The sequence below is a fragment of the Durio zibethinus genome, chromosome 11 (assembly GCF_047325235.1).
Source record: "Durio zibethinus cultivar Kanyao isolate XHJ-2024 chromosome 11, ASM4732523v1, whole genome shotgun sequence".
Classification (NCBI taxonomy): Eukaryota; Viridiplantae; Streptophyta; class Magnoliopsida; order Malvales; family Malvaceae; genus Durio; species Durio zibethinus.
The window spans coordinates 2,283,261-2,305,081 of NC_143172.1; the positions used below are offsets into that span (position 1 = coordinate 2,283,261).

Genomic DNA, 21,821 nt, shown 5'->3' on the forward strand with positions numbered 1-21,821 from the left:
ACTGGAATTAAAGACTCTAATATTAATTGGCCTTTCACGTGTTTGTTTTCTTTGTGAAAATAGAGCCAAACTTCTTCTGTCCTTGTCATGTCCTCATAATGCATTTAAGTCGTCCACAAACATCTTAAAACTTCAAAGAGAAGATAAGAGAGAAGATAAACGAGACAGATGGAGGGGTTTGGGATTTGGAATTTGGAAGAAAAAAAGTGAGAAAAGGTATTATTCCCCCAACGCTATTCTTCTTGGTTGCATGCATATGATATTGCAATATCCACCATGTCCTGATTCAATCATATAGCATCCAATATAAATTGAGGAACATACATTCGGAGAAAGAAAAACATAAGGCTGATTTTAGAAGGAGGGAGAAAAGAAATTATTAATGCAATAAGCCAACCAAACACATGAAATTCAAGCTAAGCAGATCAAGGGACTCATGAATGATAAGGGACTGCACCAAAACAAGAGGAATATATAAGTATAACCTGAGTAGTTTTTCCAGATCCTGTTTCACCACAAACAACAAGAAAGTTGCCCTCCTTTAGCAGTTCCAAATGTCATTTTTCAACCCAGCAATAGCAAGAGCAGGTCTAGTTTTCAACATCCCCTGAAAAGAAAGGTACAGAATAGCAACAGCTAAATCCATTGCATGGTAAGGAGAACATTACAATAACAGGTGTTTACATGAACATCATAAAATGCTCAAGAAATTGTGAATTCTTAGAGGAACAGTGTTATAAAAGAAAATTTTTAGAGAAGTCAGATGCTGGCAAGAGAGTGAATTCTTGTACTCAGGCTAACTTGCAGTTCTTGTCATCAATTCATTTTAGCAACCTTACTGAAGCACGTCATTTTGCAGACCATGCAAAAGTAACCTGATGCTTCTTTGAAGAACTTAGTATTGCACAGCCAATGAAAACAAAGATCGGTTCCACTTCCAAGTAACCAGATCCTTGAACAAGTTACATAAATGCATATGTCTCTTGATGCTGTATAACTGTTACAGCAAGTCATAATGCCATGTATGGTCATATCAATTTCAAATAAGTCGAATAATGCTGAATTATGAATAAGCCAATTAGTCACCAGCTAAATTATGAATCTCAAAGCATGATCATATACCTATAATGATGAATTATTTTTGGGTTTGTCTTTAGCAACTAATGTATCATAAACCTGACTACCTCATTATCTACAATAGTTACACTCTACAAGAAAAAAAAAAGTTATGCATCATTACAGGCACAAGCTTTGCCAAAGAAAGATGGGAAACAAATATGAATCTTTAAAAATATAGAAGCAACTGCATGTGGCTAGTTAACCTAGAAACATGATTCAAAGAAAATAATATCCTGCTTCAAGAAACAGCTCAAGTAACCAAACATGCATACCATGTTTCTGAACTATGAAACAATCATTAGTTTGGCAATGAAAATTCAGTTAGAACACAAATAAACTCTAAAAAAATTCCATACCAAGAACCTTTAAGGCTTTAGGCTTTTGCACAAATTTCACATATACTGAGCTTCAAATTTATAACAATCGAAAGAAGACAACTAAACTACAAATAATGACACACAATCAAACCTTTTGCTTTCTAATCAACTCTTTCAAAATTGAATGAACAGCTGATCTAAGTTTCTTACACAAGGCAGCGGTTTGAGCAAGAGTTGTCAGCATCCGCTGTCCATCTATAGCAACCAATGAAGACTATAAAAGAAAAATGTTAATCTCCAAATACTACAAACTGACATGGATAATCAGATATAACAAAGTTTTTAATATGATGGAACAGTACTATTTGGTCCAAGAAAGCTTAATTTTCTGGGTTGGTTTCTGTTGCCTGGAGCGCCATGATGAAAAGCTGCATTAATATGGGAAATAATAGAGAGTAGTGGAGAGAACACGTTAATCACAGAGCCTAAGCAGGGATTTTTGAAAGCATTAGGTGGTAGAAGTATCACTGTCAAAAAGGACTGCGATTGAGTTGTTTACCATAAATCTTAGAGCATGCATATATTAATCTTGTGGGATATCAAACAGTCTAATGGTACTTAAAATGGTTTTCATATTCTGAATGAAACACGCAAGCCAACAATAAGTCAGAGATGAAATAACCATCAGATAATTCCCTCAAATTTAGCAGCATATGCAGAAGAAATTCAATTATTTTATGGCTATTAAGGATTACAAAAAATCCCTGATGCTGAATGTTAATTAAGCCACCAAAGAGCAAAATAGAGAAGGGCGATATGATGGTAGTATCTCACAGAAATACCATGTTGGTCTCGACCTCTAAATGTCAAAATTAGATTGCAATCTATAGCAAATTGAAGATGGAGCTAGCTCCTACCCATTTTAATAAAGGAAAAAGTTTGAAGGTAGATGGGGCAGGGGGTTACAAATGGTAAAAGTGAATTTCACCATTTTCATATTCTTAAGAAATCTCCAATCTGGTAGTGGCGGCCAAACAGGAAGCCTAGCATACTAGACTAGAATAAGCAAACAGATAATCATTATATGGATAACTTAAACATGACATAAGAACCTAAAAAACGGCGTTCCCATCAATATTGCAGCACATAATTTAAGTCTGGATTAGTTTGTTCTTAATCAAGTGTCAGAAAGGCTAAAATTGTATAACACCAAGATTAAGCAACATGAAGTTGTTGAAGTACTGAGACCAATTTCACATTTCCAAACCTAACTTTGATTTTTTAATTAAAAAAAAATCTGAATCAGAGTAAACAAGAGAAAACCATCTAATCAAAATTATGAACAGCAGATGGCTATCTACATTCAAGGAACATCTTACATTTATGCTAAATATCATGACAAACAACTCCAGTAAATGAATAAAAATTCAGACTTTTTCTTAAGAAGAAAAAAAAAGCATTTGCTTAGCTCTTTTAGGCTAGTTCTATCGCTCCCTGGGAAATGGCCATGCAATGGTTTGTCAACCCCATCTGTATGAATAAGTAGTAATCACAAATTGAAGAAAGAAGAAAATTCAGGGGAGAAAAGAGAACTGAATTTAAATCCATTAGCTAGAAGTCTACTTTACCTGTTCATGGAGGATAAGAAATGGATGTTGAAAGGATTTGAAGCTACCGTTGATTGAAGAAGGGTGCATAAACCTCTCGCCTTCCATCATACCAGTCTTGGTGACTCTTTGTTCCAGGACTGTGTTTAAGTCTGCTGAGAGCTACTCGAGGAATGTCCCAGCTCAGTGGCAGCCACAGTAGGATATAAAACTGAACAATATTTCCTTCAAAGATAATATAGAATTATGCACAGAATAAGATGCAGTAATGTGGTTTTAATCATGATTTGATGTATTGTAACATGGTTTTACTGGGATATTTTAGGTAAGCAATTTGATAAATATCTAAATCAACTACCCTTAATCACCCGGTAGGCCCTGCAGCATGGAGGGTGGGAAAGGTAGAACCAAATGTCGCACTGACTTGCCAACTTTGACTCCCTAGATAGAGTGCCATGACAAATATGATATATTTCCTTCCGTTCAACGTGGGATCTCAAAAGGAATGGTAGCTATTGTGGATTTATATAGTCCTTCAAAAGCAGGGAATCATCACGCCATGCAGACAAAATTTTTCTTTACCTCGACTATTGTTCACAGGATTGCTCTGTGGCAGAATGCAAAACTTCATAACTTGTATGACAGAAACCAAGAATAGCACTTCATAACATACTCATAAATCATCAAAATATCAAACAGGTGATCTAAATCGCAATTTTGAACGTTATGCTTAAAATGCAAATGTTAGCTAAAAAATTGTGTTGACAATGAGAAGAAATTCCTATATCAAGCTAATTTTATAAGTGCAGCCTCATTACATAGTTAACACATTTATTTTTTATTTTGTTCCAGTTCCAAGTTCCAGAATCAGTTGGCTAACACTCAATAAAAATGATAATTGATACTTTGTGGAAGTTTCTTAGAGATGCAGGACAATCTGAAGCAAGGTGATAATTGATACTTTCATATATGTATCCTCAAGAAAGCAAGTTGTCGCTGGATGTGTCCGGCCTTGTGCAGTAATCACCGGGCAAATCCCAAAATATCTCAAAAGTAAATCAGAATCAACCGTTGCAGACCAAAACATTTAGAGCATTAGTCAAAAACCAGGAGAAAAAGCAAAGTAGGCCGGGATGGAGGTCAAGACAAGTTTACATAACCTGACAACCATGAGTGATGAGTAATACATGCACACATACGTAAGAATAACTTTCTGTTTGGTTTTGTTATGGGCAGATTGCTTCTCAATCAGGTTCTTCAAAACAATGAGTAAGAAAATACCCTGTTAGGGAAAAAGAAACCATTCAGTTTCATTTAGCAAAGTTGGGCTCTTATATTTCATTATTGATTGGAAATTGTAGAAGCCGATACGGCTGCACCCTCAGAAAAATAATTTAGTATTGACCAGCCATTTCGCTTGTAGGTATGGACAGATTGCTCCTCCCCCGCGCACTTGCCCCCATCAGGATGAACTTGCAATTTTTTGCTCTGAATGGCAAGAACTTGTTATTGTTACGAATGATGTCAACAACTTCCAGACGAGATATTTTGTTGCACTAACCGTAGTTGAACTTCAAATTCATCCACTTACCAGAGAAGACCGTTCATGTACCTCATCAACTATGATATGACTAACACCAGTCGAGCTTTTATCCCCGTGTTAATATTGTTAATATTGAAACGAGAAACCAGATAAGGGAAATTAAGGGAAAGGGATATTAAGAACAAACAGCATAATGTTGTTTCACATGAAATGTTGTCTGCATGCTAATTTTTTACATGTACAGATATAACCTCATTCAAAGAAAAAATTTCTCACATAATTACTCAAGAGTTTTATGTCAATTTGGATTTATCTTATTATCAGTTAAATTTAAATGTTAACTCTAATGACATACATTTTTTTTTTATTAATTTTTTAGCTACAATAATTTTTTAAAATCACAACTACAATAAATTTTTTTTTTTTTAATTTATCTCAATCAATCAACCATCCAAACAGAGACTTGATCTCCTCGAGACTAACCAAAGATTTAAAACCAACAGCCACTTTCAAAGAATAAATTCTCCGTCAAATCAACCAAATGATGAATTAGGATGCTAGAGGCCCAAGCAATAACCTAATAAACTTATCAAGCTGCTGCTCTACAGAGTTACTTTGGAACTTTCGCAGCGTAATCTGCAACTTGGGAACCATACATTGACGCATGTTATGTTCCCAGACGCGACTCATTGGATCGAACACGGCCTTCTCAATAGTGTGTCATTGAAATTGTTAAATCCCATCTATTATTGGGCCTAATCTTTGCTTCAATTGAAGTACGCGGAAACAAAACCTTGCTCATCCTTTCCAAGCCCACCTCCTTTTTTTTTTTTATTCAAGTAATTTCATTTTAATTTATTTTCTCAAAACACAATCCACAATCATCAGCCTCTTAATTTAAGTGGTTAAGAAGGCTTTAGGAGAATATAGAATTATTTATTTCAAGTCTAAGATTTTTTCTTTTTTTCCTTTCTTTTTTGAAAGAATTATGTCTTTTCATGAATTATGAATGATAGCTTAATTCGTCTTTAACGGTTTTTTATTTGATTTATTAAGATTAATTTTTTTTTTAATATCAAATTTTAGATCGAATAGAATAATAATAAAAAAAATCAGGATTGAGTTTTAGATAAATCGTCTTACTTTGTATATATATATAATTATTTTTTAATTATTTATTTAATTATATATTTATATTTATTTAATTTTATATTTTAAAAAATAATATTTTATTAATTTTGAGTCGAGTAAGATTAAATATGATTTTATACAAAATTGAATTGAATGCAGATATTAAAAAAAATAAAACATTTTATTATATCAAATCGAATTCAAATATTATAAATATAAAATTAAATCAAATTCGAGACAAATAAAAATATATTTTGACTTGGCTTATTATTATTTATATCTTGAAAAAAAAAAACACACACACAATGCACAATATTATAGTACACATTTATAGATGGAAACTAAATAACTTTTAATAATTAGATTAAACGGCTTGAAGATAGATTTTAGCAATACTGGAACTTAATTTTTAACATTTGATCTTTTTTAAGCCAATTCATCATGTAAAAAAAAATCGTGTTATACCTTAAAAACCATAATTAAGTATTAAGAAGTCAAAAAAAAAAAAAACTAATTTTGGTTTAAGTTTATTTTTTATTTAAATTTAATATATCATTAATCCCTAATTTATATATATTTTAATTTACCGGAATAATACATTACATACTAAAATTTTCTTTTGTACTAGTAATCCTAAAGAGTCAATGACTTTAATGACACGATTTTATTTGGGAACCTAACAAAACTCTATTATCGAACCCTATAAATATGATCTTGCTGATTTAAGTTCAAATTTACTTGCCAAACAAGTAATTTTCTAAAGAGTAAGTAAAGCATTTATTAAGTTTCTCTTTTTAATTAAAGACAACTGTGAAATTGAATGCAAAGGCATTTCCATAGATATTAAGTTCAAAAGAGAGCTTTCATGCTTAAAAAAATAATAATAATAATTTATTCGTTATACTTATGCAAGGTGATTCAAATTTATCATCAATATTTAAAGTGTTACAATTTTATAATCATACATTCAATTTTTTGGAACAAATTTACCATCATATTTTAAATTTTGAAGCAATTAAAAAAATATTTAGCGGAAATTTGTTTAAGAAACTATTTTACAGTTCAAAGAATAATTTTGAAAAAAAATATGACAAGAAAAAGCCATGAAGATGAAGTTTGAATTTTTATTTATTTATTTTTTATCAATTTTTTTTATAAAATATAATGTCACATAATCCAAATTTTTATTTTTTTTACTTTATCATGACATTCTCTATAAAATATAATGTCAAATAATCCAATTTCTTTTTAATTTTGTTTTTTTTCTTATTGTATCGTGATACTTTTATTACATATAATACCATATCATACTTTTTTCAATTGGTTTTAGCGTTTTATTAATAAATTAATAATTAATATTATTAAATAAATATTAATATTTAATAATATTAATTTAATATTAAAATATTTATTTTTATATTAAATTATTATTTTTTATTCATTTCAAATAATAATTTTTATAATAAATTATATGAAAAAAATAATAATCTTTTAAACTTATTCCAATCATATTTTTGAATTAATCAAATATATAATATAATAACACTAATTATTCCTCTATTTTATTCTAATGATTAAAATTTAATAAAAAAAATTAAATTCTATTCCGCCAAAACATAAATTTCATTTTCTTTCTATTTCATTCATTCTAAGTCGGATATATTATTTTAAAAAATTTTATTAGTCTTCAATGACCGTTTTTACTTTTTGTTTTTTAATTTAATTTTGGTCTGAAACCGGTTTTCACTTTTTACCAATTACCGTTTGCAAAAGTTACCTTTTGGCGACAGATGTCGTGTTGCTTACTTGCTTTCATAACCTAATAATATGCAGTACTGATTAATCTGATCAAACGGTCCAAAAGTATAGGTAACAAAATACAGAAAATTTTCAGACCGTAGATATAATATATATGCGTCTCCTACTTGACGGACCCTTCTTCTGCCACGTGTTCTTACTAGATATGACTCCGAAGTTTTCGACTTGTTTTTAAATGAAAGAACTGTCAACCATTCCTCCGTCAAATTTCACCGATCACTGTTCCCATCTTCACTGTCAATTTTTCCACACGTGCTTTGAATCGAACCGCAAGGAACTCGTCTGTCGCAAAAGAAACGAAGAGTCACGGTACTGTTAACATTATTTTTGTCGCATTATTGACGTATACGAAGAGGCCACATGTCATTTTCCGAAACATTGAGGGCCTGTACGATCACCATCACTCGTTTTTATCATTTTCTCGTTTCCATAGCGAGAAAAAGAACCCAAAACCCTCTCCTTATTACACATCATAAAAATCTCCCTTTCTCTTTCTCTCTCTTCGTTTCCCTCGCTCTTTTCTTTCACTGACTTCGTTTTTTCTTCGATTCACCGGAACCCTAACTCAATCCGCCGGAGAATTCAAGATTCCGGTGAGTAGTAGTTACTAATTAATTCGTCAATTAATTTACTCCTCCGTTAGTTTAGGTTTTATTCAAACAAATATTCTTTTTCGTTTTCTTTTTATCATCTATCTTTTGGTTTTCCCTTTGTTCATAGTTTGGTTCCTTCTTGTTGTTGTTGTTGGTGTTATGGTCTGGTTAAAGTGGCGTTGTGTGAATTGGAGTTTTGTGGTGCAGTAGATGACCGTACGATTAGGGAGGAGCTGAGATCAAACGGCCTGGGATTTCATCAACGGATGGAGGGAGGTAGCATCTCTAGACTTACTTGCTCTGGTAACTGTTCATATTCCTACTTGATTTTTTAATAAACTAATTATTTTTTAGGGTTTTCGTTTTTTCATGTTTAATTAGAGCTTTAAAACAGTTATCTTCTTGAAATGGTGAGTTTTGTGTAATTTAAAGTTTAAAATTAAATTTTGTTGTTTTCTGGTTAATTAGATTGGAACTAAGTTCTTTTCTGCACTTTTAAAGTTTGGCTGTAGCTCGGTCACTTATGTCATACTGGTTTCTTTTCATTTAATAATTTTCTAATAGTTAATGTGTGTGATCTAGAGCCTTTTTTTTTTTTTTTTTCCGTTCAATTCACAGTTAATTAGTAGCGGTTTGAGCTAGGTTTGTTGGAAGTTAGTTAGTGGTATTGATATCTGAGTGCAACTAATTGATAAGTTCAGGAAGAAAGGTACATGTTTATTTTTATTCTTAAGGATTATTATCTTGTACATTGCAGTAGAGTTTTCAAATTCCACAGGTGAGTCTATAATTGCGAGTTTCCATTCAACTAAATATCTTAACCTAATACTTTAGTGTTGAGGTCAGGTGTGGTGCATAAGATGATAATCAACCTATATCATGTTTGGTTTGTATCTAAACAAGGGATGGAATTGCAAGGATGATTCAATCCTACCCAAGTGGAGAGGATTATTTTTAATCCATGGGATTAAACTTACATGCCCAATTACACCCTTAAAAACTACGTCAATAATTTAAATTGTATAAACTTTGAGGAAGGATAATTTTGGCAAATAAATAAATTATCCTATCATAATCCTTGCATATAGCAAACACAAAATATGATGATATTATTTAATCTAATCACATTCATAATATTATCTTATTTTATCTTATCATAATCTTATACACACCAAACACACCTTGAGTTCCTTATATTGGACACATGGCAATTATGTTGACCTCCTTGTGAAACTTTGGAACGTCATTATGACTGTATAGAATTATAATCCTTATTCTTAATTCTGACATAGCCAAAACACAACCGCTAGTTGTCCAAAGATTTCAGTTCTTAACATGATCTAATGTTAATTTAAATTGATTTATGTTTGAATTTTTACATTAAGCTTGCATTGGATTAACCAAGTTGACATTTTTCCGCCTTTGCTACTCATAAAGCTGAAACCTCCAAGTCTTATTTGCCAATGAATTTATGAGCAGTTGCCAGGACTTCCTCGTACTAAATAGTTTCAGAGAACCCATGTTCATTGTTGGAAAAAACGATAGGATCAAAGTGCTGGCATATTCTAGGTTCAGATTAACCTCATACTGGGGACTAGGGAGTTAATTATGGAAATGCATAAGCTTTTTCTCCCCATATAGTTATGTAATTGTAGTTCCAGCAACTTAGGTAATCCTAAATGGGTTGTTTCTGTTTAATTGATGTGATGTGAAGTTTTAACTGTTAAATTTTGTGTTTTTTGTGCATGTTTATTGCAAATAAAATTTTTCTGACATTTTTCCTTTTTAAGTTGACTTTGGATGCTTCAAAATTAGTAAATGTAGTTTAACCAGGAAAGATAAAAGAATTTGTACTCCCCATTTATGCTTTTTTAGTTTTGTTGCTTATTTATTCTTATTGTCCTTTTTTCTAATGACATCGGTCAATGCAATGTGAACAGGTGGCATCTTTTCCATGCTTCTTATTAATTAGTTCATTTGATTTCATTGTTCCTTGAACTGTGAATTAGTATTCAACTCTATTAGAAGTAGTTAGCTTGGTAATGGAGAAAGTTTCTAAAATTTGCACCTTTCCTATGCAATTCATACTGTGGCAGGATGTTCTTAAAACTCAGAGGCCAAATCACTTTATCTTGTTTTATTTGAACTGCATTTTGACTACCCATTTTATTCTTCTTAACATTTTCTATTGTAGGAATACACCCATGGATTATGATGACAATGATTTCCAAAGCCAGAATCTTCATTTAGCTGGTGAAGGGAACAATAAATTTCCTCCTGTTCCATATTCTCTCCCAAGATTTGATTTTGATGATAATCTTCATGGGCAGTTAAGATTTGATAGTTTGGCTGAAACTGAAGTTTTTCTGGGCATTGAAAGTAGCGAAGATAATCAGTGGATTGAAGATTTTTCACGGGGGAGTACTGGGATTGCATTTAGTTCAAGTGCAGCAGAACCTTGTTCAATTTCTAGGGGCAACAATGTATGGTCTGAGGCAGCCTCCTCAGAATCTGTTGAAATGCTATTAAAATCTGTCGGACAGGAAGAAACTATTCCTTGTCAAACAATTACTAAGGATTCTGATGCCTGTGATGAACTGGGCTGCATAATAAATCAGATGGAGCCTAGTTTGAAACACGAAGATAGTGCTCTTTCTAAAGTAGGGGATAACTTACAGCCTACCTTACAGACAGTTGAGGTTCCAGTGAAATTTTCTGGGTTGGAAGTTGACGTAGGTGGAGATCATCGGCTGGTTGAAGATGTTTCTCAGACACTTGAATTTGTCCCATCTGTTGATGGGGTATTCAAAGATCCAAATACCAGAAATAGTGACTTACCTGTAACTCAGAGAGACAAGTCTAAAGATGGTGAACAAGTTGTTGTTGATGATAATCTAGTGGAAGCTTCAACTGGTCAATCTGTGGATAACAGGGAACAAGATAACTTTGCTTCTGGGTCACAAGTTGATACTGTGATTCCTGCTGTGCGAAACACCTCTGCAAGTAGTGCTTTGATAGCTACTCAAGATACCACACATTTGAAAAATGATGTCATTGATGAAAATGTGGACAGTCTAGAGAGGGAAAATGTTGATTTGAGCCAAGCAGTTCACATTGATGCTGAGAACTTGATTGAAAATGCAGTTGCAAGCGTTACCTCGCAGGCACAGAAGCAGTCACCCTTGGACATGCAACCTAAGGAAGGTGGACGTGCTATTGGAAATAGCACAGCTACTGTGGGTGAGCCTTTTGATGGGATATTGAAAGGGAAATCTGACCTCCACACGGTGGAAGGGTGCAGTGAGGGCTTGGGTTTAGAAATCCCTCTGCAGACTGGCATATCCAAAGACATTGTTTTGTGTGAAGGAAATTTACATGACATATCACCAATGCCTTTTGATGGTAATACCAACCTCAAGGAGCATGAAGTTGAGATCAGCAATACTGATATTAGAATTTGTACAAGCCTAGAGTCAAAGATGGAATCAATGGTGCATGTAGCTTGTGATGCTGTTGAGAAGAAGAATTTGTCAGGAAGTGTTTGCCACCCTGATATGAAAATCTTGAGCAGCAAGTCTGAGAAATCTTTGTTGTTAGCGGAAGATGGTAAAAGTTTTAAGGATGAAGGTGAAGGTGCCAGCAATACTTTGGAAGCAGAAACTGTGAGAGTATGTGAAGAATATATAGTCACTGAACGTTATGATGATTATAAATGTGATCAGAGTGTTTCAGCTGCTGCAAAGCAGAACACCAAATTGCCTTCTGATTGTAGTAACACAGTTTGTGGGTATGATAGATCTCCACTTGTAATAAAGGGGGTTGATTCCTCATCCTTTGCCATGGGTGGCACTGTAAATGAGTTAGCTTCAAATTTACAATCTGATGTTGCTGTCAGTGGCAAGTCAAGTATGTACATTTTGAAGAATTAATTCTTATAACTGAGCTTTTTCTTCCTTTTGTTTTGCGTTCTTTTACCTATCATGCATCATGTGCTAACTCGGTGTTCCTGGGGTACAGTGGATTGTGTTCCTTTGCCTTTTGGTAAGGGTCTTCCTGTTGATGCTGTTTTTGATCAGAAAGAGGTTCAAGTGTCATCCTCAGAAGCAAGTTTTTCAATCATGAAGACTTCAGAAGCACCTTGCAAGACCATTGGACAGTTCTCTTCTAAGAAAGTTGATCAGTCCTTGTCAATGGAGGATACCTCTAATGCTGAGGGCCAAATTGGAGACCAGACACTTCGTAGAGTCACACTGGAGGTTGTAAAGGATATGCAAGCATCATCTGTTGTCTCTGATTCAACAGTGAGAGGGACTGAAGGTGCAGAAGCTCAAGTTATTTCTAAAAGGGGTTCTTCAGAAGCTGCAGGTGACCTTTTATGATTGATAGGATAATTTGGCTTAGCTAGTAATCATTTCAACTTAAATTTGAATGTAATAGAGTGCATTCTTGTTGGCAATTTCATATATATTAATCCAGTGGGGTGTGTATGCGAATTCTATTTGGTAGTCTGCTATAGCTGGATCAATTATTTAAATGGCTGTTTTAATGACGCCATGCCCTGTCATTAAGGTGATGTTTCCTTGAATCATTTAGTTCTTTCTGAAATGTTTTATTTTTTGTGATGATGATTGTGCTGTTTTCTTGACTCATTATAGTTCTTATTGTTGTTATACTTTATGAAGCATATACCCTTGCATATCTGTTGCTGGAAACTCCATAGGATTAATGTCAGCAAACAAAAAAATGTCCTTCAGGTGCTGTATCAATTCAAGAGAACATCAAGACTTTGACAAATTCAGTGCCTTCAACTTCAAAGGCATCATCCCATGATACTGACCAAAATCATCTTGAAGATAGTGACCCCAAATTAGTTTCTGAAGAAAAGATCAGTGATCATGTTGCTGTGCATGTTGATGGTGAGTTTCTTTATCATTTTATTTTTTTCTGAAGTAAGTGTAATTAGATATTTTAAGTGTGTCATGGTGGAATTCCTGCTTTACCCTCCCCAGTCTTGTACCTTGGATTTGTTTTCTGTTGTGTTGGTAAAAAGTTGATTTGTTTTCTTCTTCTTTTGCCACCCCTGCCACCTTCCCTCAGGTTATTGGGATGTGTTTCCTTTTGCTTGTAATTACTGCTTGTGAAGTTATATCCTATTTAAGGGTAATTTATGAACTGTCTTCTTGTTTCTGGAGATACAGTCCATAAATCAATTGCATGGTTAGCCTCTTTCATGGCCCTATTTTCTTTTGAGACCATTTCATCTGTTTTCCCTTTTCCCTCCCACATTATTTCATGTTATTCTTCTGATGGATTAATTTGATGTTGCAGGTGATCATGCAAAGACTCATAATAGCTACCTTACTTCTGCGCCGTCATCTGAATCTCAAACTAAGTTTCACATGATGGAAAGTGGAAGTAACAGTGCTGATCTTGGCAATCCTTCCTCTGGCTCTCCTATTGTCATTAGAACTTCTGAGCAGTCACAGAGTCAAATTGAAAAAGAGGGTGTGAAAGGATACAAAGATCAGAGTGCTTCAGCGTCTGGGGTCATTAATGGGGAAGTGAACAAAGAGCAGTCTATTTCTCGGGATACCAAAGGAAATGATATATCTCCAGGGGACAGAAGTTTCACCTTTGAGGTACCTCCATTGGCAAATTTGTCTGAAAAAGAAGCTTGCAAGAATTGGCAACCTTTTTCTACCACACAACATGACAAAATATCCTCGGTAAAATTTTGTTTTCCAATAAAGTGATACTTTTGTTATGTTAAGTGGAACTTTTTGTGCTCTAATAATTTCCCAATTCGTATCTTTTTGCTGAAGATTTTTAGAAATTTTTTGTGGTGCAATTTTTTTTTTTTTTTTTTAATAATTTCATCCTGGTTATGCTCTCTCTTTCACTTGCTCTCTCACTTTGTTTTCATACAACAAGGTTGTGGAGGGAACTCCATCAACCTCTGGCATAAGCAAAATGGGTGCCATGCCTGCTCAAGAGGCGTGTCATGCAAATCTTCAGGCATCAGAGAGGGAGAATGTGCGTGGTGGCTCCAAAGGGACTTCTGAGCGTAAAACAAGGCGAGCAGGTGCTAAGAGCACTAGAAAGGAAGCTGCCAAAAAGGGAAGCTCTGCAAAAGAGATGACTCTTGCAAGACAATCGGAAAGAAGTGATAGAACAATTAATGTGTCTCTCAGTTCAGCTGGAATTGGCCACCTCGTGCAATCCAATGAGATGCAGCACTATGGACACATGGAAGGTGGTAATATGAAACCATTTGGTGTTTTTTCTACTTCAGTATCTAGTCTGCCAGACTTGAACATTTCAGCTTCTTCATCTGCAGTTTTTCATCAGCCTTTCACAGATTTGCAACAAGTTCAATTACGTGCTCAGATTTTTGTATATGGAGCTCTTATGTAAGTTTTTGTAACTATTGTTCATTTTTGCATATATTTGCTTTTAAGTGACATGTTTTTTTCATATATATGTATGTATGTATGTATGTATGTATGCATGCATGGAGCATGTGTTGAGATTTTTTGTACATGTGCTTTGGTATCATTGTCAAACCTAGTTGTCTCTGGTATTTGCATTTTTCTTTAGGACTTTTGATCGTTTGAGCGTGTCTATGTAATTGTTTTGAACAATGTTGCTGCAGACAAGGAACAGCACCTGATGAGGCATATATGATATCGGCATTTGGGGGACCTGGTTAGGTTTGCTTATCTCTAACTATGTTAGCTCAGAGCTTTTCATAGAGATTTAGTCAGTATTTTGATTTTCTGCAGATGGTGGAAGAACCATATGGGAGAATGCCTGGCGAGCATGTATAGACAGGGTACATAGTCAAAAATCTCTTGTTAGCCCTGAAACTCCATTGCAGACACGCATAGGTATCTCCCTTGACTCTAAGTTGTTGAATTATGTTCTTATGATTCTTTTGTCTGGTAACGTTATGCCTTGGTTGAGATGCTCAGGTGCTAAGACTTCTGATCAATCAACCAAACAAAATGCAGTTCAGAGTAAGGTTACATCCTCACCTGCTAGTCGGTCCACCAGTAAGGTTACTCCAGCAACAATTGTAAACCCAATGATCCCCCTTTCATCACCACTGTGGAGTATTCCTACACCTTCCGGTGAGGCTCTTCAACATACTGGCATTCTGAGAGGTGCTGTTATGGATTATCAGCAGGCACTTTCTCCATTGCATCCTCCACCTACAAGGAACTTTGTTGGACATAATGCTCCTTGGATGTCCCAATCCTCTTTTCGTGGCCCTTGGGTTCCACCGACTTCTGCATTTGATGGCAATGCTCGTTTTCCTGTGCTTCCTATCACAGAAACAGTTAATTCGACTCCTGTAAGAGAAGCATCTGTGGCTCATTCTTCTGGCATGAAGCAGGTTTCCACAGTTCCTATGGTCCAGAGTGGGAGTGCTGCTAATATTTTGGCAGGGGCTCCCTTGCTTGACACTAAAAAGGCAACTGTAACACCTGGTCAGCGTTCTGGTGCCCCAAAGCCCAGAAAAAGAAAAAAGTCTACAGTTTCTGAGGACCTTGAGCAGATTATACTGCATGCTCAAACAGATTCCCTTTCCGCTACTGTTGTGACTGGTCATGCCTCTGAACCTGCAGTCATTGCAACCCCTGCTACCATTGATTCCAAGTCGTCCACTGACACATTCATTACATCCGTCTCTGCTGATCATCTCAAAAAGGGCTACCGAGATTCAGATCAGAGGGCTACTCAGTCTGAGGAGACCCTTAGTAGAATCAAGGAGGCTCAGAAGCAGGCAGAGGATGCTGCTGCTCTTGCTGCTGCTGCTGTTAGTCACAGTCAAGAAATATGGAATCAGTTTGACAAGCACAAAAATTCTGGTTTGGCACCAGATGTTGAAACTAAATTGACTTCTGCAGCTGTTGCAATAGCTGCAGCGGCTGCTGTTGCAAAGGCTGCAGCTGCAGCTGCCAATGTTGCCTCGAATGCTGCCTTACAAGCAAAATTTATGGCAGATGAGGCATTGGTTGTCTACAGAAATTCTATTCCAACTAATACGATTGCTTCTGATAGTGTGAAGAAGCTTGGCAAGGCTACTCCTGCATCCATCTTGAGGGGTGAAGATGCTACTACTAGTTCAAATTCTGTTATTGTTGCAGCAAGGGAAGCTGCTAGAAGGAGGGTAGAAGCTGCTTCAGCTGCCTCAAAGCGAGCTGAAAACATGGATGCCATTGTTAAAGCTGCTGTGCTAGCAGCTGAAGCAGTATCACAGGCTGGAAAGATTGTTGCTTTGGGTGAGCCTTTCCCATTGACTGAATTGGTAGAAGCAGGCCGAGAGGCATACTGGAAAGTACCCCAAGGATCTCCTTTGCATGGTGCAATTAGAGAACACATAGACAAAGGTGGTAGTGTGGAAGGTCCTGGTTCATCTGCCAGGCTTCCAAAAGAGGTTCCAGAAGACAAGAGGGAAAAGCAGAGTGATAGCCATGGAATGTCACCTACTCTTAGAGAGATGGCCAGAGAATCTATGGAGGATCGTTCTAGGTCGACGGATGGCATATTGGGTCCTGCTGCTACGAGTGGAAAGGATAAAAAGGGACAAAAGGGCCGCAAAGCTTCAGATATCACCAAAACTAAAGGAGTCACTGCTGAATTGGAGATTGGGTTTGGATCACCTTCCATGACCACTCAGACTGAACATGAGAAAGCAGGGGAAACTTCAAAAGATAACAATATAAGTGAGGGTTCCCATGTTGAGGTTTGTGATTTTTACTTGAAATATAAGTTGATATTTGTAAGCCATAGTTGAAATATATTCCTTTATTAGTTCTAATGTGTGTGCACTTGTATTTGATGGAAATTTGCCAAAATAGTGGTGTGTTTGAAAAAAGTTTGCATGCATTTGTCCTTGTTACTGTAGTGAAATGTTGCAGGTGGACATGTTTTATTGATCTTATATTTGTATATGATTTTTTACTATTTTACCATTTTCTCTTTTCTAGGTATTGAGAGATGGAGGTAACTTGAAAGTAGCATGGTTCTTGGCTGATGTTCTGGATTTGAAAGATGGCAAAGCTTATGTGTGTTACAATGAACTTCGATCTGAGGGTGAGCAATCACACATATTGTAGCTTATGCTTTGGTTGAATCGACTGAATGTTGATACCTAGTAAAGCAGATCTGTCGTGTAAATCCTTGTCCTTAATTTATGTAACTCCTTATTAATTTGTATGCAATTTCACTTTCACTTTGGGGATTTTTGCATGATTGACTGTATGGTGAATCAGGAATTTTACTTGTGTGATATGTGCTTCTGTTGTGGAGAGATAGAAAATATGATTAAATGTGCCAGAGTGATGGTCTCCTTTTCTAATACACTTGTCTACATATCTTGTGTGTTGTAATTTTTGGTTTCTTATGTGAAAGCATTTTCTTGGTATAGAAAATTAGAAGTTCAGTTTCACCCATTTGTATTGATGATGGCTTTCTTAACAATCCTATTTTGACTGCTCATCTTATAGATGGTGATAGGCTAAAGGAATGGGTGCAACTTGAAGGTGAAGGGGATAGAGCGCCCAGGGTACGCAGTGCTCGTCCTATTAAGGCCATGCCATTTGCAGGAACACGGAAGAGACGCAGGGCGGCCATGGGGGAATATAATTGGTCTGTTGGAGATAGGGTTGATGCCTGGATGCAAGATAGGTATTTATGCATTATTTTCTACGTCTTATTGCAGTACATTGGACAAAAATGGTACTGTTGAAGATAATGGGGGCATTAAAAAGTCTGTGTTTTACGAGGAAGTAGCATAGGATAATTTGTCTATTTGCTAGCTAGACTAGCGGCATGAGTAATTTGTCATATTGCCTAAAATAATACTTTGAGATGAATCTCTATGGATATTTTAAGCTTTCAGTAGCTGTACTGGAAACATTGGTTAAAAGGATGTGTAAAAATTGTTTCATACATAGTCTTAGATAAATTATTCAACTGATAAATTCTACATTATTGTCATTCGCATATGGTAACAGTGGAAAATTTCTTGGATACCGTCAAATAGATTGTGCTTGTTTGTGGACAAAAGTGATTATAAATAACAAGTTAACAACAATCCAGCCTTTAGGAAAGCTATAAAGATCTTGTTGTGAATCCTAAAATTGATTCCTTTTTTTAATCTGACAAGTTATTTAACTTTTGAACAAACTGATGTTCAACCTAGGTCTTAACTTATAAGCATACAAGATTGCATTTTATGCCCTGTTTTTGTGGACGTATTGGACCACTTTTGTGAATCAAATGCTGTGTATTTCCTATGCAACCTGTATTTTCTTGTTGTGTTTAGAGAGAGGAGAACCTCAATTGCTTGAAGTTCTTTCAAAACATTAATTGTCAAGAAATAAACCAGTGGTTGAAATTACGTTCGTATATTTGTCTTTCAGCTGGTGGGAGGGAGTTGTCACTGAGAAGAGCAAGAAAGATGAAACATCATTTACTGTCCATTTTCCTGGTATGTGTGATCAAGTACAACATTTTATCAGCAATCTGGATTGTAATGTGCTTAGTATTGAAGTCTATGGAGCCTGTGCTCTGAGAATAATAAAGGTTTTCTTTGTTATTTTTATTGCAGCTCAAGGAGAAACATCTGTTGTTAAAGCATGGCTTCTTCGTCCTTCTCTGATGTGGGCGAATGGTAGTTGGGTTGAATGGTCCAGTTCTCAGGATAATAATGGCTCTACCCATGAGGTGATATGCTAACTTATACTTGTGTTTGATGTTTCTGATAATACTTTAATTGCTTCTTTGTACTAAGTCATTGATCTGTTCTTCAGGGTGACACACCACAGGAAAAGAGACCAAGGATAGGCAGTCCTTTAGTTGAGGCCAAAGGGAAAGATAAGCATTCAAAAAGTGTTGGCATTGAGGAATCTGTGAAACCTGATGACATGAGATTGCTGGACTTATCTGCGAGTGAAAAAATATTTAATATTGGTAAAAGCACCGGAGATGACAGTAAGCCTGATCCACTCAGAATGACACGAACTGGTTTAAAGAAGGAAGGATCAAGAGTGATTTTTGGTGTTCCTAAGCCAGGAAAGAAGAGAAAGTTTATGGAAGTAAGCAAACATTACGATGTGGATCAGAGGAGTAAGACTCATGAAACAAGTGATTTATCTAAGTTTACAAAATATTTTATGCCTCAAGCATCTGAGCCCTATGGAACAAAAAATAAAATTGAACCAAAGGAAAAACGAATGGCTGTATCAAAGCCTAAGGTTCTCAAATCTGGAAAACCGCCTAGTGTTTCCAGTAGAACTATTCTTCAGAAGGACAACTTATCAAACAGTGTGTCTTCTGAACCTGCTGATGCTGTGGCCGCAGATGTGTCAAAATTCAAGGATTCTGTAAGCCATGCTGAGAATACATCAGGAAAGCATAACATGATGGAATTTGGATCATTTTCAAGTTCTGATGGAGCAGCAGAGGGCCCAGTCTTATTTTCTTCTGTGCCTCTCCCGTCAGATGCTCCTTCCAAGAAAACTTCCACAGCAAATGCTAAATCCAAACGTATTAATAAAGGGAAACTTGCACCAGGTGCTGGGAAGTTGGCTAAAATTGAAGAAAAAGTTTTTAATTCATCGAAAACAGTCTCTGAAGTTGTTGAACCTCGTAGATCTAATCGGAGGATTCAGCCAACATCAAGAGTGAGTAAATAGATATGATATTTTCTTATTTGATAAGTTGGAATCATTTATGCATTTAATATTGCAGTATCAAATTTCTAGTTTATGGATTTAATTTTTATATTACTCTATTTTTTGAAAATTAGTTGGAGTTCTTTGCCTGGACATCATGTAACCTGTTAACTTTTGAGTTATGCTTTGCAAAATTCTTTGCTTGTAAAGGGAAGGGGGTGACATGTTATATAAATTCCTGGTTTCAGACTTTTTGTAATGACCAAGTTTGGAAGTAAGGGTTGCTTGGAATACATTTCCCCTGAAGGTGAATAAGGAAATGAAATTGGCAGGGTGGTTGGCAAAGGTTTTGGATTATTATCCTATTCACCACTAGTGGAGTTCAGAGACTTCACAACCAGCATCTTTGCCATATTTCCATTTGATTGTAAATAAAGAAATCAATATTTAGTTATGAAATTAACATATTTGGTTAAAAGGATATGTGGCAAACAATATAAATTTGATATCGGGTATTCTTAAACTTTGCTTCTAAGGTATGTTACTTTGGTTGTTTCAAACCATATAGAATATATATATTGTTGAATGGCAATGGTAACTTAAAAGTGTTGTATTTTACCGTTTTTACTTCTTCAAAGGAGATACCTGTGCTTGGTGCCGACTATATTCAACTAGGATATGCTCTACTTCCCTCTAGGATTTCACTTTACCTGCACCATCTGCCACTGTCTTATCCTTTCTAGCTTTAATTGTCTGAGTACAGCGATGATGATAATTTATGTTATGGAAAAGAAGGAAAACTAGATATCATCACTAACATGTATTTTTATGCTTTCATTTATATTTTGTTCTGATCTGCTTATGGATCATTTTTGTTGCCCGCAGCTATTGGAAGGGCTACAAAGCTCATTGATCATCTCAAAAATTCCTTCTGTTTCCCATGACAAAAGTCACAAAAGTCAAAGCAGGAGTACTAGAGGTGAACTTTAAAATTTCTTATCACTTGGTTTTCCTGAAGTGATTTGCTGTCCTTTAGCCTTGTTTGTTGCTGAATGTGAGCTGATGCATGTATGGATAACTGTCATTACTATGACAGGAAATAATCAAGGTTGAGGAGGAGCATTCTTGCAACTACCGAATCCAGTCTAAAAGGAATTCAGACATTATTGGATATGACCAACATACACCAGTGTAGCTTGTGTAAATTATGATAGAGAGAGAAAGATAGGAATGGAAATTGCTTCTTTGGCTTTTGAGATATAGCAGTAGATATTTATACTGATTTTTAGTTTCTTTTACAATTATAAACTGCACTCTGTAGGCCATGCCCTTCTAGCTTGTATATGGACTGTCTTCATGTAGTTTGGCTTGATTGATATTTGCAGAGCACCATTGCAAGTGATCAGCCCATATATTTTGTTGTTTAACTGCTCAAATAGCTTATCCAGCGTTCTCTTTCGGCATAGAATAAAGTCATGGGGTTTCTTTTTGGTTCTCGATGCTCCTGAAGCTTTTTTTAACCTTGACAACTTAAAATGATGAGCACACATGCTGGAGAAAGCAATGTGCTCTACTTTCTGGTGCATTATCACGCTGATGTTTGTTGCTGTATAATCAAGCTAAGCATTTTGATAATTTCGATGGCTGCCCAATGAGTGCCTACTCAAATGCTCAAGTTCGTCGTGGCTTATAAGTGCAAAGCATGTGCAGCAAAGGTAAAGAATCATGATTTATGACCAATGTCTTGAATAAATTGATCATTAAACGCTTGAATTGAATATAGTCCACGTAAACAAGCTCCAGTATTGTACGTTACGGTAACTACATACCTATTTGCCTAATAATATATATATTAACAGTTGAAATATATTAAGCTTCCTTTCCCTGTACAAAAAACATGAAATTCTTTTGTGGATCAGCAAAGAAACTGAGAAGAAAGAGGAGGAACATCCTTCTCTTTGTTTTGGCACAAATGGTATGTTCTGTCAAATTTTCCGCCAGCATAACAC

General features: G+C 35.4%; 1 protein-coding gene and 1 long non-coding RNA gene across 25 annotated transcripts; one reads left to right on the forward strand and one right to left on the reverse strand.

The window, feature by feature from the left end:
* Positions 1–487: 487 nt before the first annotated feature.
* On the reverse strand, positions 488–3,254 carry LOC149515971 (uncharacterized). Its single transcript, XR_016346153.1, has 4 exons — positions 3,065–3,254; positions 1,799–2,966; positions 1,647–1,710; positions 488–607 (listed from the first exon to the last, which is right to left on the reverse strand). It is a non-coding gene; the product is annotated as an uncharacterized LOC149515971 (long non-coding RNA).
* Positions 3,255–8,000: 4,746 nt separating this feature from the next.
* LOC111289397 (protein SWOLLEN 1-like) lies at positions 8,001–21,308 on the forward strand. Of its 24 annotated transcripts, none has more exons than XM_022880402.2 (18): positions 8,001–8,128; positions 8,256–8,431; positions 10,323–12,034; positions 12,146–12,493; positions 12,883–13,044; positions 13,457–13,854; positions 14,060–14,381; positions 14,466–14,538; positions 14,781–14,833; positions 14,911–15,015; positions 15,100–16,877; positions 17,122–17,227; positions 17,641–17,821; positions 18,559–18,626; positions 18,747–18,862; positions 18,949–19,821; positions 20,698–20,791; positions 20,909–21,308. In XM_022880402.2, exons 3-18 carry the CDS (start codon positions 10,333–10,335, stop codon positions 20,923–20,925), a joined length of 6,396 nt encoding a protein of 2,131 aa, XP_022736137.2. In that variant the 5' UTR covers positions 8,001–8,128; positions 8,256–8,431; positions 10,323–10,332; the 3' UTR covers positions 20,926–21,308. The 24 variants fall into 24 exon arrangements, 22 of the variants coding, with proteins under 22 accessions (XP_022736137.2, XP_022736145.2, XP_022736138.2 ...); XM_022880410.2 differs by having other exon boundaries at positions 13,457–13,767; XM_022880403.2 differs by having other exon boundaries at positions 8,256–8,404.
* The last annotated feature ends 513 nt before the right edge of the window (positions 21,309–21,821 follow it).